General features: G+C 38.6%; 1 protein-coding gene across 1 annotated transcript; it reads right to left on the bottom strand.

Moving 5' to 3' along the window:
• Positions 1 to 708: 708 nt before the first annotated feature.
• LOC146809248 (alpha-tectorin-like) lies at positions 709 to 13,115 on the bottom strand. Its single transcript, XM_085614321.1, has 4 exons — positions 12,497 to 13,115; positions 10,790 to 10,847; positions 9,155 to 9,220; positions 709 to 2,363 (listed from the first exon to the last, which is right to left on the bottom strand). Exons 2-4 carry the CDS (start codon positions 10,827 to 10,829, stop codon positions 2,008 to 2,010), a joined length of 462 nt encoding a protein of 153 aa, XP_085470447.1. The 5' UTR covers positions 10,830 to 10,847; positions 12,497 to 13,115; the 3' UTR covers positions 709 to 2,007.
• Between the last annotated feature and the right edge of the window lie 2,882 nt (positions 13,116 to 15,997).

Raw genomic sequence — 15,997 nt, forward strand, 5'->3', positions numbered from 1 at the left:
TAGGCTGCTCTGTACAAATCTGTGTGTGAGACATTACAAAGCCACCTCTCAAATTCTTTTGATGTTTACTAGTCTCTTTATAGTTTTTGTCCTCAGCCATTATTTACCTGCTGGGGGCCCCCAAAGTCAGATTCCCAAAGCCTTTCTGTGTCAGAAAGGCCAGCACAGAAAGGCTATGAGAATCTGCCATCGTAATCCCTTGGCTGGAAAGAGCCGGCCGAGGGATTACTGAAAGCTTTCTGAATCGCGGACAGGCTTTATGAGCCCATCGGAGGCCATTGGGGAAATCTGATTTGGATTCCCTTCCGACCGACCCCATCAAAATGGGTTGGTCGGAAAGGAATCCAACAAGTCGATTATGATGTGGTCGGATTCAGACTGTATCGTAATCGTCCTCTTAGTGGTAGATTGTGCATGTATGAGCAAATGAGTCCTGCATGATTATTTTTATCAGTCTAGGAGATATCTTCAGGATATGTGAATACAAGCAGTGTCAAATCTTACATTTCGAACTACATTAGTCTAGTAAAGTAGGTCAAAGCAAGAGGTTTTTGGAGACATTTCAACACAGAATGGAAAGTAATTCAAGTACATTCGGCCAGTTTAATCCTTCAAAGACCGCTTTAAGTGTTGTTTACTCCATAAGAATTGTCTTACATAGAAGCAGATTAGTAAACTCATTAGAATGGCTGGGGGAAATCTAAATGTCAAGGGTCTTAGAAGAATTTTATTGTGACTTTACATACAGTTGAAGGTCAGAGATTATAGAGCTCTGAATTACAACTTACTATGGTAAATGTTATTTGCCTTTTTCTGGTTACATTTGGTGCTCTCCAGCAGGCACACTACTCACTGAGCTTTTCATGAGGGTGAAAACCTCTAGGTACTCTCACACTAGGGCCTTACCGACAGAGCTACCTTATTGAGATTGGAATTTGTGGCCTGGAATCTACAAAGACATCTCTACAGGAGAGAACTAAATATTTCTTTTAACCCCCTTCAAAGAATGTTGAAGTTAGATGAACATATCAATGTCAGATGAATCTGGTTGGATCTGTTCAAAGTCAGCCAACTCGCTTTAGCCACACCGGTGTTGCTAATACGGAACTATAGTTTTAGTTTATCTTTTACTATTGCAGGCTCAAACATCCCAGGTTGCCTCCTAAAAAAACGTGATTGTTCGACGGTATCACATACGATATGGAGTAATTTAGCTGCTATGTGCATTCGAATATTTGACCACAAAAGTGTGACTTTTAGTCGCTTTTTATTTGCTTTTCCAGGGAACACTGTAAAACTACAGATCTCCAGTTTCTAGGTATTTGATATCCAGTAAACAAATCTTACCCCCCAGAGAACAACTGGCCTCACTGCACTACGGCGTTTACAAACTCTGCAGACCTGAGACTTGGAACACATCAATGTAGGGGGGGTGATGAGGCAAGCTCTTAATCTGCGTTGCTTGTGCAATGAGATATTTACAGGTGGGTGGATATTGAGGAGAGGATGACATTATCTGCGTAACAGCATTATATGTGGAAAGGGTGGAACGAAAAGGAAAATTGCCATGAGAAATGTAGGCTAGCATGCCTTAAATGTGTAGTCAGGCGAAAAATTAACTCTTCTACAGTACTGTAGAATAATCCAATCACTCTTGTATTTTCTTTATCTTGAGAATCCCAAAAATATAATGTTATCTCACTGAAATACCTTAACTTCTATTTGCTTTATGTTTTGAAGACTGTACATTTTTGAGTTTACAATTGTGAATCAAGTATGTTTACATCCTATATAGTGTTCAGAGAGCCATGGGTACATTGCTTCACCCCTTAATGAGGAGGTTGCTCTGGAGCATTGCTCTGGAAGTACACACGTGTTACTAAACTTCACATAGCCCTTGTCACAGAAGCACCCAGACACACATGGCCTTCTGCATGATTGTGGTGGATTGCCGAAATTATAACATGGGTATGCAGTGCCACAGGTCTCATAGTGTGTGTGGTTGTTTCAGGGACAGTCCTTCTTAAGGACACATTCAGTAGAGTTTAAGACATATCCCTCTTTACAGGAGCACCCCATCTTGCATTGCATAGTGCAAAGCTTAGAAGTGATGTTATTAGCCACATCCGCACAGGTTAATGGGCAGACTCCATTGCAGTCCTTATATTCAGCGTTCTTTGGACAGGGGCATTCCTTGGCAGGTCTGCATTTCCCATCCTGATGGACATATCCATGCTCACATTTGCATCCTGGTTTGCACACTTCTGTGCACTTCTCATCTGTCCCCACTCTGGAAATATTCTGACAGGTTATTTGACAGGAGCCACCACAGGATGAGAAGTCCATGTTGTCCCCACACCTTTCTGTAAGGGAAATGACAGTATTGTTATAGATCATATATAACAAATGTCCCAAAGCACTGTGGTTTATAATCATATATCCATTCATTTTAATTACAACCTCTGCTATCAACATGCATATGGCTCAGTAAAATTTGGCAGCATCCAAGCACAGTACGTTTTCCAGTGACAGAGATCTCAAGGCTCAGACCTGAGCCGGCACCGTGCAAAAAACAAGGCTGGGGCAGAAGGAAGGAGTTGTGTAAAATTATGCACTGAATTAGAACCTGGATTTCTAGCAGAAAGGAATATAACCATTCGTGGATTGCCAAATGGTTGATGTGGATTGGGGAATTTGGTAGACTTTACAAGAGCGGTTGTACCGGGTGTGAATTTGAGAGTGTCATTGATGGGCAGGAGCGTTTGTCTTTCGTCTGGACCTGAAGAATGTGATCTGTTACTCAGTGAGCCTGCACATGCAGAGGGACCCACAAGAACGTGGGAACTAGATTAGTTGGTGTTCTCTAGGTCCATGTGCTATTCTTAGCATTGGATAATTTTTTTTAGCTTCAGACAAAGCAGACTGTGAGGTTAAAATACTCAGCACAATCCACAAGGCCTGGTGGAGCAAATGGCTAATGCCTTGTAAGACTTATACTTAAAATGCACTCAACAGGATCCTTCATTCTGCATCCCTGCAATCAATAGCAGAAATAACACCAAGGGTCTGATTTAGGAGTTCTGAGTTAAATATCATGAAACAAAAACATCGTGATGCAGTAATATCGTTGACAAGAATATCATTTATTGAGTGAAGTATTATCGATGTAATTAATATCAATGTTTTTACACTTATATCATTTTTAAAATATTTTTATGTGTTTTAGTTGGTATGTTAATTTTGTTACAATTGTTTATATAAATGTTATTAATTGGTTTTAAATAAAGTTTGAAATGTTCAGTGATGTATAATTCTTATTGATTTTTTAATACTTATTTACAGTGTTGTAGTGGGTAGTTGAGTTCGTATGGGGCTAGAGTGGTAAGTCAATAAGGTAATAATTAATTAAGGATTATTTATTAAATTTTATTTAATTAAATGATTGATATTTATTATGTAATTGATCTAATAATATTTTTTTTTAATCATATGTTATTTGTGGACTTTTATGTTTGTAGTGGTATAGGATGGGAAGTTAAGTAATAAAAAATTAACAATCAATTATTGATTGTTTATTTTATGAGTGGTTTTCAGTTGTTTCACTTATAGAATGCGTATTTATTTTACTAACATTTTTGTTGCAGGCTACTATGTTTGTAGGGGTCTAGTGTGGTAAGTTAATTAAGTAATAATGAATTAATAAATCAGTATTCATTATTTAATTGATTTCTAATTATGGAAAATATGGAATACTAACTAATTTTACTTTTATTTCAGTTGTGGAATGCTATCTTTATAGGGGTATAGGTGGGAAGGTAAGTAAGTAATACGTAATTAACTATTATTTTTTGTTTTATTTTAGTTGCAGGCTGCTAGGTTACTGAAGACGTCTTAAATTGCATAATTGCTGACATCACTGATGACATCATCCAATGAGTGTGCTAGTTTCCTTAATAGTGTACATAATGGCTGGTAATTACCATTATTTGTCTACCTAATTTGGTACAGCCTGGGTTAAGGTAATGGGTGTATGTGTTTACAAAATGCATCTACTGCTAATGCACCATAGGTGTGTAGAGGCATTCAACTTGTTATGAATATTTGTATTCAATAGTTGTTCTGCGTGCAGGTGAAAGTTGACTTCTATTCATTATGTGTCAAAGAACATTTTTGGTTCTCCAGAAAGTTTCCCACAGAAGAACAATTCTAACTTTTTTTATAAGCAGCATTGAGTTATAAAAGATAATTCTGTTAACTTTGAACATTTGTAATCAACATAGAAAACTGGGTGCACCAAGTACTGACGTATGTTCAAGGGCTTGTTTTTCTTCTAAAGATGCGCTATCTGAATAGTTTTCACTGCAGTATAAAGGATGTAGATAGCACCTTCAGATTTCGGTTATAATAGTATACTTTTTTTACAACTGTTGCATAGCTTGTAGACTATTCTTAATAGATTTTTTTTAATACTCTGGGGGTGAGTTTCTGATAAGAGTTTCACTGCTTTCAAAGAGTATGGTATATAATAAACTCTATCCATAGAGTAAATACTGTTTACAGTAACCCGTTCTTTATTGATATCAACTTCAATTCTCAATGTAGGTTTAGTGAGTGTCAGGGGTTTAATACAGAAAAAAGCTGTCCAAAGGTGGCTATTGTTTTGGAACTGACATTCACTATTTTTCCGCATTTGGCTCCCGGTGAACAGTTGTATACAGATTAAACACCATAGTCAATGAGGTTTTTTCCAGATATCTGTGGTTGGTTGTTAATGTGAACTATGCAGCCTGTAAAGTGCATGGTATAGTGTCCATGTGTCATATAATGCTTTCTTTGTACACCTAAGGGGGTGGCATCTTTGATGGCACTAATGATGCCTGATAGTCTCTTGAGCATTTTGTTTAACTTACTTTCAGGATTCTAATGACATACTAATTTCTGGAGCCATTTGTGGGAAAACAAATCTTGGATAATGTCGTCAGTGATGTCATCAATTATGTCATTTGAGATTTCATGAGTGATGTCATAAATTATGTCATAGTACATGTCATGACTGATTTCATATGTGAGGTCCTAAGCAGTGCATGCTAACTATAATGAAGTTCATCACTTTACCTACAGTTACTTGGAGTGGGAATAGTACATTTCACACCTACCAAGTCCAACGCTTTCTTGACTGTTGCACAGGTTCGAGTTGGTATAGTAAATTTTACCCCTCCGAACTGCAATTCTTTCCCTACATTTGCACTCTTTGGAGTGGGAATAGTAAATTTAACCCACCCAAAGTCCTACACTTTCCGCACTGTTGTGTAGATTGGAGTGGGAAGAGTAAACTTCTCCCCTCCAAAGTCCAATGCTTTCCCTACTGTTGAGAATGGAATAGGAATAGTAAATGTAACTCCTCTGAAATCTAACACTTTCTCTATTATTGCAGTACCTGAAGTAGGAATAGTAAATCTAACCCTTCCAACTGTTTCAGTATTGTTGCATAAACTAGAGTGGGAATAGTATATTTAATATTCTTTGTCTCCAATAGTTTAAATAATATGGGTTAAATAGATTATATAGCACTAATTGTTTTATTTGGTTCTAGTTTATACTATTTGTTTATATTTTTACACACATTTTCATGTTTATAGTATTTTCGTGAATACGCTTTATGAATTTTTAATATGTTATGACTACATTACTTAATATATTTTTTCGTATTCAATTGTTTATTTTTTATATTTTTATTGCATATGTATGATCTATCTATCTATCTATCTATCTATTATATTTTTAGTATTTTTTAAATGTACCATTATAAATATACCATGTAGATGGATAGAAAGAAAGAAAGAAAGATAGATAGATAGATAGATAGATAGATAGATAGATAGATATATAGATAGATAGATAGATCCCTTGCTCACTGTGCCACTGGATTCAAGATAGCCTGGCTGAAGAAGGGTGACATATCCTGAAACCGGTCCCAGGATGCTTGTTTCTGGTCCAGGAAGTACCTGGCCTGGCAGTTCGGTCTGAACTGTTCCCATGGGGCACAGGATCAAGACTGATTTGTATATGGCTGGGTCCAAACTGGGGTGGCGTAGTGGGCAAAAGAATGATGGATTTAACCCAGATCTTTTGACTGGGGGAGAATGTTTGCATTGTCAGCATTCCTTCCATCATTTGTTTGCTGTAACACATGGAATGATTTGAGGCATAGGGGATGCAGTTTTCACTATGCCATCAAACAAAAATTGTATTAATTCAACCAATTTGATTGTGGAAAGAAAACACGAGAGCAGGAACTGATTCCTGCACCCAGAATGAAACAGTGTAAATCTTTTCGTAGGCCACTGCTCATGGATTGGGACAGCCACGATGCATTGCCATACGTGACACTGGAGCGTGTACTAGCCAAACCCTCTGCTGTGAGCCAGTCAACTCACCTCGTCACATCACCCAACCCCTGCATGAGACTCACTCAAAGCGAGATTCCTAAAGTATGAGGGAAAAGCAGTTCAGAGGCGCGTTTCAGAGGGATAGAGTTGCTGAGCTGCACGGGGTTTATTTTAGCCCAGACAGCCAGGCAGCTCTAATCTAAGAAAGAGGGAGGAAATGAGGAAACCAGAGAGGAAAACGAATGGGCGTGTATGGAATGAGAGTAAGAGTTTCAAAGAGAAATAGAATAATAACAATAGCAAAAGGAAGTAACCTCAATGCTGGTTTGATAAATATAAAACTGAATGCAATGATGAGGGCCAGCATGATGCTCCCAAGATAGCTATTGCTTTCACCCCTCTTTTACCTTTTGGTGATGATACCCTGCTGCTTTCTCGTATCACTATTGGCTTGCAGGAATTGCTAAATCACTTTTTGGATTTAGTAGAGACCGGGATTTAGAGGTCAATGCAGGTAAATCCAAGTTTATGGCCATCAACCCTCATCGCACTTTTAGGAATAATATGACTGTGGATGGATCTAGCATCGATCGGGTCAGGAGTTTTGAGTGTCTGGGAGCTAGGCTTACTGACAAGCTCTCTTGGGATCTACAGTTGGCAAGGAGTAATTTTACATTAACATATAGAGAAGTCGCCATCACCAAGAAATATAAAGCACCGACCACCAGGGCTGTGTCCCCAGTCCTTGAGTAGTATAGAGCTATAGCCATGGGAGGTGCATTGTATTGGGTAAAAAATTGGGGGTTGGAGGACATTTCACAAAAAAATATAACAGAAAATAAAGGCATAAGATCAATTGTGAATGTCCTAGTAAGCACACCACTGATTCCCTTAAGATGGGACCTGAGCCTCAAAAGGGTCGGTGAAAATAATTGCTTAAAAACTCTTACTTATTAGGTTAGAATTTGGACAACCGAGGAGATGGCTCCTTTCAAAGCTGCACTGCAGGCGCTAATGCTGTTGGATACGAGCTGAATTATGCCATGTCTTAAAGCCTTGAAAACTCTATGTAGGAAGGTCAAACTCAAGGGTGTGTTTTAAGACCCTAGTAGGTGAAGGAAAAACATGGCCAAATAGGTCAAATATATTTCCTGGGAGCATGTTCTTCAGAAGATATGACATGAGGCGAGGCCTGATGGTTACATTTCTAAGTAATAAATGTACCCAGCTTTGTGGGCCGTTCCTCGATAGAATTATTCCATCTGCAGCAAAGTCTTTGTATGTTCGCTTTCGTGTGGGAACACTGCCACTTAGGCCTTTTACCTCGTGGTAAGGTAAAGAGGGGGAAGTGAAGAGTGACTGCTCTTTTTGTCCTAATATGGCAGAAACTGAGGCGCACTTATATTAATTTGCCATTAGTACACAATAACGAAGAGCTATGCGGACTCTGCCTCTACGCGGCAGCCTAGACACTGAGCAGTGTCTGGTAGCTCTACAGCTAGTAAAATACGATACATCTGAACCCACTGGATTTGCCCTTACAAGATTTTTAAAATGGGCATGGTCTGTTAGAGCAGCTGTAGTGCAGGCCTCTGCAACAGATGTCTTAAGTGCCTAATCTTTAGAGATGGTGTCTGGAATGGCTTGTATAAACTATGGCAGTGGCGCTTAACTCCTTTCCTGAGCAAAGCATGAGAGGATGTGGCCTTACGGCTAGAGCGGTCGACTTGGAAGCTGGGAAACCATGTTCGAGTCTTGGCAACGACGTTCAACAAGCTGTGCTTCTGGGCAAATCACTTAATCTCCCCGTGCCTAACAAAAATAAATGTGTCTGTCTGTAACAAAACTGGTGCCCATGTAAAGCGCTCTGATACATGATATCTTCAGATCGAGTTCGCGCTATATAAAACTAAAAAATAAATTTAAAAAGATGTGCATTTGGAGGGACTTGACTGGTTAGCTTAGTTGTGTCCCAGACTGGTTCTCGTACATCATAGCTAAAAGTTTTGCTGCTATTCTTATGGCCTTGTTTTCGGGATCTATTGTTAACAATTGCAATTAACCTTTAGTAATGCCATGAACTTTGACATGATCATCATTGTATCCTTCCCCTCTTAAAAAGTACCACCTTTTGTCACTTGGCAACCGTGGCTACGTAATGTTTTTAAATCTCGTAAACTGTTATAAACTTATATTGCACTTTTTGCAACTTTCAGGGAAATGTCTCTGATATTGAGACGCATTATTTATTTCTCTACCGCTGATCTTTAGATGTTAGCTTGGGGTCCAAAATCGATAGACACTGTACTTGGTACTAGATACTGCCATGAACTTAGCCGCATTGGAATTTATTTCTTATGGCATTTCTCTAGGATCTTGGCTTGTTTTGTATTTGTTTTTAATGTTTAATAATTTGTACTTATTGGATATTTCATGAGATGTTTTCATCCATAATGCATTGTACTTTTTATGATGTGTTGTGACCGAAAAAAAGGAAATGATTAATTGATGGACAATAATAAACCCCTGACAATTACTATATTGGCTTCGTCTTCAACCCTATGACTATCACTACTCCTATCCCTGTCCCTATTCCTGGGGTAATCCTGGCTTTATCCTCCATGTTGAAGCAACTTTTTTGTGACATCAAAATACAGATTAATTTGATCACTTTAATTGTGAACATATAATACTGTGAAATAAAATGGGACATGATTAGTAATGGATTCCTGCTTCCTGAATGATACATGGGTGATTTTGCTTACCATGGTCATCATGGTCATCATCATGATCATCATCACATTTTACAATTCCAAGCATCGTAGTTAGCACTGGAAAAGAAAAATATAAACATAAATGCAGGCATCACATTGTAGCTTCTCTCACTGCTAATTTCCTTACAGATAAATAAACAATTTGCGATCAAGCAAGATTTCGCCCAGTTAACCAAATGTCACCATGCAAGAATGAAGCCAAGAATCAATGTCATTTAGTTTGTTGCAGCAGAAAAACTGGAAGGTGTTTGACTTCCGATTGGACACCAGCTTCAAATTACTGATCACAAAGTCCTTTATCTTATCTCCACTGAAAATATCAATATGAAAAGTTTACATTAACACATGTAGGTGTCAATTTTATAAGGAAAAGAAAGGCAATTGAGCTATAGGACAGTCGCACAAGTATTTATCCTTATTAGTTCATTGGTTAGACCCAGACACTCAACTGTTTGTTTGTGATTCTATCGCCAAAGAATCACTTCACAAAACTACAGATACACATACAGGACAGGAGTGTTTATTATCTACACATGTGTTATCATTGATAATATCATTAATCTTTTTTAGAAACTTCACATTTCCATCATTGCTGATGCCCAGACATCATGAATAAAATGGACCAAATATATAAATTATCCAACCCGTAATTATGGGAGTGTACATTAGTAATACACAAGAGTAACGGAATCTTGATGAAAAAATCTTGTTTTATTTCTATTCTTTTTGTAGATGTAAACATGAACTCAGCCCATTCAACGCGTTTCATCCTAAACGGACTTCATCAGGGTTGTAAGTAAATGCTCAAACTCAGGTGTATGAAACCATTAGATGGTAGCTGTTGCTTTGGATCCATGGAAGAGCAATATCATTGATCATAATTAATTCTCTTCTGATGAAGAAGATGGAGGGTTGGAATAAATAAATTGGAGTTGAACATAGAATATTTGATGAATCATCTTCAATACTGTCATCTGGGATCCACTTAATTACAACGGAAAGCCTAACTAGAGATGATACACCTGGTTTTAAGCATTTACTTACAACCCTGATGAAGTCCGTTGAAGGCCTTCACCAGGGGTGACTTATATGTACTTAAGAAACTGTCATTTTGACCTGGCAAAAAAACCTTTTGCCTTGCCAGGTCGAAATGGCAGTTTTTAAGTGAACACACAGGGTCTGCAATGCCAGTCCAGAGATATGGGAAAAGCACTACTGAAGCGGGTGGCACAATCAGTGCTGCAGACCCACTAGTAGCATTTAATTTACAGGACCCGGGCACAGGTACTTTAACCTTACCGGAGAATTATAAGTAAATTAAATATGCCAATTGGGATAGACCAATATTACCATGTTTAGAGGCTAAAGTACAAGCACTTTAGCACTACAGTTTTTCTTGCAACTGATGAAAAGGACCACAAAGGGAATCCTAGCAATTGTTAATAAAGGAGATGAGGGCAGTGCTGTTCCGGAGGTCAAGGACTAAACTATTCATCAATTGATCAATCAACATCTTTCAGTCATTGCACCAGCTCAATAGAATGTGAAGTGATAAAGCAATTACCAATTTGGACTTGTTTTACGTCTTGTTAAAGGCTCTCCTCTATAAGCTTGGTTTACACTCACCTGCTGCCAGCATAAGGAAGACACATTTTCTGTTCAGCATTGTATGAGTTAAGCAGGCCTACAAAAAAAAAAATGAGTTCACATGAATAGGAGATGTAGATTTTTTAAACTATAAGACGCAGGAGCATGAATGACCAAAAGGATGCTGGCAAAAACCTTTCACGGTCAAATTATCCTTCTTTACTATTACTTGTGAAATACTATTGCAACATTGTGTATAGGTTGATACATGTTTATCATTCCCACAGATCTGGGTGTCAAAACAGTGCTCCCACTGGTCAGGCATATGAGTTCTCTGTACCTCTGCCATCTCACACTGCATCCCCCAGTGCCCACTGGCAGATAGAAAATGTGTTTTTGTGATGAAATCTGTGTAAACTCTCCAGAAAAGCACCCAGTAACGCCGGGTATGAGCAGGTATTCCCCATTTCAATGGACGTACTTTGGTGCAGAGACAAGAGCTGGCAACATAGATTCTGACCCTCAGTACCTCCACATCAAATTGTTGCATATGTTTGGTGATTTCTGTTGCACTCTCCCTCTCTCTGAAGTTCTCACTCTCTGTCTCCCTCTAATGCACATGAATCAATCTCTCTGTCTCTCTAGGTGTGCGCTATTCTCTAATTCTCACTTTCTTTCGCCTATGTCTTCTTTTTCTCTGTTTGTCTCTCTATGATACTCTGAGACTGACTCTCTCTATCCTCTCAGTAAAGAGGTCGGAATCTCATGTTACTTAAATTGTTCCTCTCCCCCTGATTGTCTCCCTAATTTTCATGCTCTCCTACTCTCATTTTCTTCTTCTGGTTTCCAGCAGTAGCCCCTTCCTTAGGGCAAAGGAGTGTTGCCCCAATAGAGCCACCAGATGCAAACATTAAAAAGAAGATGATAATAAAACAATGTTATTAGCATTTTGTTTTTCATAACTGAGCCAAAGCCGAGTCTTGGGGGATGGGCCATTCTGATGACAGCAGCAAGCATGTAGGAGGATTGATGATCACTGCAAGTGCACATGTTGGTTTGGCCACCTAACTTAGGAAGGCCAAACCAACATGCAAACTTAGATTTCTCCAACTCGAGCTGTGTTGTGCGGCTGGATGGAGAACAGCAGGCACAGGATCCCAGACCCAGCCCAATCAGACCAATCCTGGTGCTTCTCTCATGGTGGGTAATAGTATTACCAGCAAGAGTGCAGTGTCTGGATTGGCGCAGGGGAGTCTGGTAGCCTGTGCACCAGTAGCAGAGGAGAAGAGCACCGAGTCAAAAAGGCGGTACGCTGCAGGTAAGTTCACTTTTATTGGTTGTGTTCTTGTCCCCTGCGCGGCCTCGCCACTTTTAACTGACAGCAGCTACCACTGCTGGTTTTTAGTTTCTCTACTTTGCTATTTGGGAACTTTGATAATAAATGTAAAACTATTCTAAAGAGACTGTGGAGAATTTAAAACAATGTAATTAGGAGGAGGGCGATTACATTTCTTTATTGGAATTATGTTTCAAAAATGAAAAGAAAAAACATAAAAGAACCACCAGTCTTCATGAGGAATTTGCGCTATTTGAATATATTGTCACAGTTTAATCACATAACGAAATTCAGCCTTTTAGTCACCGGCATTGGTCACAACAACACATATGAGAACATGTTAGAGAAACCCAGGTAATGGGATGACATAGTAATTTAGGAGCTCCAAAGCAATGCAAACTAAAACATACCTGTCTTGTCAACTTTAACGCTGCAGAAGGTCTTCACCCACAGGTCGCCTGGGAATGAGCATCTCCTTCCAGCGCTGGGGTTTATATAGTCCAGAGTGTTGCCTGGGGTGCAAAGCGGTGTTGCTTAGTCATTTCTGATTGTTGCACAATTTGGGAATCATGTGTACCTAAATTTAAAGCCAACACCCGCTTCCTCTCCTAATCTCAGACACTTCATCACTCTGTTGCTAAACTTGCTGCAATATGTATTGTGACAAAATCTTTAAAATATAAAGAGTTGGATTTGAACTGTATGGTGGAACAGCTTTATATTTCAAAAGTGCACTCAATCATCAAACTTTTATTCAAATTCTTTCCCACCTTTATGCATTTGATACAGAAACAAATCTTTTTTTCCTATATTTTCCCTGCATTTGCAAAGTCATCAGGGCAAGCTTTAATGTGATAAACTAAAGTATGCAAAAAGTGATGGATGGGATGCTTGAATTAATCTCAGCCACTGGTAGTTACTCAGGGAAGTATACCAAACCATTGTTATTTTGCACACGAAGGCACATCAGTTTGGACCCACAGATATGCAAATCAGTATTGAATCTGCTCCATTGGTAACAGTCCAGCCCGAACTACCAAAACAGGTCCTCCCTGAACTGGAACACAAGCAATCCAGGACAAGTTTCAGCCTTGTTCTGGGCTCATTAGCCAGGTACACCTTGGTTCCAGTGACACAGTGTACCATTGCGTTCCCACTCAGGATGAAATACTAAAGTATACAAAAAGATATGGATCTGTGCACCCATCTTGCTTGTTTACATGATGATCAATTTTATATTTCCATCTTTCCCTTTGGCAGCTCTTTTACTTCCTCTCGAGGGTTGTATGATGTATGATGGAACCACGCTAATACCATGCAAACCTTAACAACTCGACCATTACAATGCAAATGCCTTCATCACGCATGTCAGCACCAGCATTGTTTACCATGCATGCCATTACAATGAAACTGAAAGTTTACCCAGGAAAATATAAAGCTTTTTTTAAATCTCCCTCTCTCTCTTTCTTTATATATATATCTAAAAATATATCTGTGTCTATATCTATACATATATTTTTGTTGTTGTTGAAAAAAAAGCTTTATACTTTCTTGGGTTACACTCACTTTTTTGCTGTAATGGAATGTATAGTAAAAAAGGCGTGGTAAAGACGTGTGGTACAGGCATTTGTGCTGTAATGGTTGCGTTGTAAAGGCATGCAGTCGCCAGTAGGTACTTCTAGTTAGAATGTAGTTTCCATAGGAAAAGTGTTTTTGACGCCTATATCTGTGCCATAGTTTGACGAATATTCACAAAATTTGCCCAAAATAGTGCACTGGTGATTCTTGTGGTGCATAGAAAGTTCATGGGTGGTCTGTCAAACGGAGGCTGTGAAAAAGAGGGTGTCAAAAAACATGCATTTCCAATGTTAATTCCCATAGGACGTTTAGACATGGCTATAGATGCTTGGATCAACTCAGCCCTTGACAAACTGGCCCCGATTAGGGGGCACATCAACAAAGGTTTTATCTCTGCTTTTTTGGCTTTAATAGCCAAAAAAGGAGAGATAAAACTAGCGCCCTATCAACAACAGGGTGCTAACATGCAAATTTGCATGTTAGCACCCTTTTACTCTACGCTTCCCCTTCCATCTCTAATGAGATGCAAAGGGGGCGTTTCAGAGTAAAATAATAGGAGAAATGTCGACATTTCTCCTATTATCAAGAATGTCGCTAACCCTGTTAGAGACAAAAAAAGCAGCGCTAACCGCGGTTAACGCTGCTTTTTTACGTGTGGTATTTTTCTGACTTATCTGTAGAAAAACCATGCACACCTGGATTTGTACAAATGTATACAGGATGAAGCGTGCCTTAGAGGTGAACGTCACCTAAACCAGGACGTGTAGACAAATGAAGAATGCACTAATCGAGTTGAGTAGTGTCCCTCTAAGCACAGCCAAATAGCAACGAAGTTGCAGGATCAACGATGTTCAAACTCAAAGGTAAAATTACAAGTCGTTCATTGTTGTCATATTTCCTCGTTTTATTCACGGGATATGAAGTTCATCAAAGTAATCAAACCAAGGACTCATGAATATACTCAATGCATTTCGGGTTTAGAATAACCCTTCGTCAGGAGTGGTCCTAGGGAAAATACAAAAAGGAGAGATGTGTCGACCTGTTGCATCATGTAAGTAATTAAATTAATGTCTGGTGAGTTAGAAACTAATCAAGAGGAGATCAATAACTGTGAGAAGCCAGAAATGACGGAAGTGACAAGTCAAAAATAAGGAGAAAAACGGTACCTTATAAAGTGACGGTTATTGTGAAAAAATAAAACAAGAAATGACGTGATTAAAATCGACGGTGCCGCGAGGACCAAGAAAAAAGTGCTGTTGAAATCAAACGTGTGAATAAAGGTTACAGGGTCATAATAGTTAGGAAATATAATTTTAAAACCCTTAGAAACTCACTGGAAAATAAGTAGTAATCATTTCAGTGAGAATTGCTGAACAAGTAAAAGGTTACATTTTTCAAACATAAATCTGACATCTTCTCAGAGATATGCTCCTGTCTGACGGTGGCTGTATCATGAAGACCAAAAAAAAAGAAAGAAACATATGAGCAAACTAATAAACTCACTTATAAAAATTGTATCTGCAGCATCATTTACACACCCACAAAACCACTCACACACCCACTCACAGGCCCCTACAGTCACACACACCCACAAAACCACTCACACACCACCTCACAGTCATAGCTACTCACACATCCATTCACAGACCCCAACAGTCACTCATACACCCACTCTCAAAGGTTACAGGTTATAGTTAGGAAATAAATGAAAAAACCTTTGAAATTCATTAAAATATCAAAGGTTACAGGGACATTATACTTAGGAAATAACATTAAAAAAACTGTAGAAATTCCCTGAAAAAAACAAAGTTACTGAGACATTATAGTAAGGAAATAGAATTCAAAAAATCTTAAAAGTTCAGTGAAAGTAACAAACGTTACAGGAATGTTATGTTAGGGTCACATTTCACATGCACAAAACCTTGGAAATTCAGCAATTTTGCACAGCACTGCTTATGACCTCACAAATTACATCACTCATGACATGGCCAGTGAAATCACTGATGCTATCACTCATGACATCTCAAATGACAGTCAGTGATGGCATTTAAGTTGTCATCAGTGATGTCATCAGCCTCTGCTTGGTGATCACCCTGAAACTTACTTTGAAAAAACCTTAACAATTACCTGAAAAACAAGACAAATTAGACTGGCTTTATAATTGAGTTTGGTAATAATATTGTCTTTTTCGTCACTAGAATCCCAGATATTCGCTGAAAAAACCCACACATTTTACAGAGATATAGTTAGTTATTGAATTCAGGTAAAAGCTGATGTTTAACCAAACATACCACACAAATCTAAAATTCACCCGTTCTAGTTTACTGGACTCA

This window comes from Triturus cristatus, chromosome 7, assembly GCF_964204655.1.
Source record: "Triturus cristatus chromosome 7, aTriCri1.1, whole genome shotgun sequence".
Taxonomy (NCBI): domain Eukaryota; kingdom Metazoa; phylum Chordata; class Amphibia; order Caudata; family Salamandridae; genus Triturus; species Triturus cristatus.

Bases quoted from the DNA above. Each gene is read 5' to 3' on its own strand.
- LOC146809248 (XM_085614321.1), bottom strand. From the start codon at position 10,829: ATGCTGAACAGAAAATGTGTCTTCCTTATGCTGGCAGCAG. The intron at 9,221-10,789 runs GTGAGTGTAAAC...TTTCTTTTCCAG, and splicing joins CTTCCTTATGCTGGCAGCAG to TGCTAACTACGATGCTTGGA. The intron at 2,364-9,154 runs GTAAGCAAAATC...TTTCCCTTACAG, and splicing joins TGATGACCATGATGACCATG to AAAGGTGTGGGGACAACATG.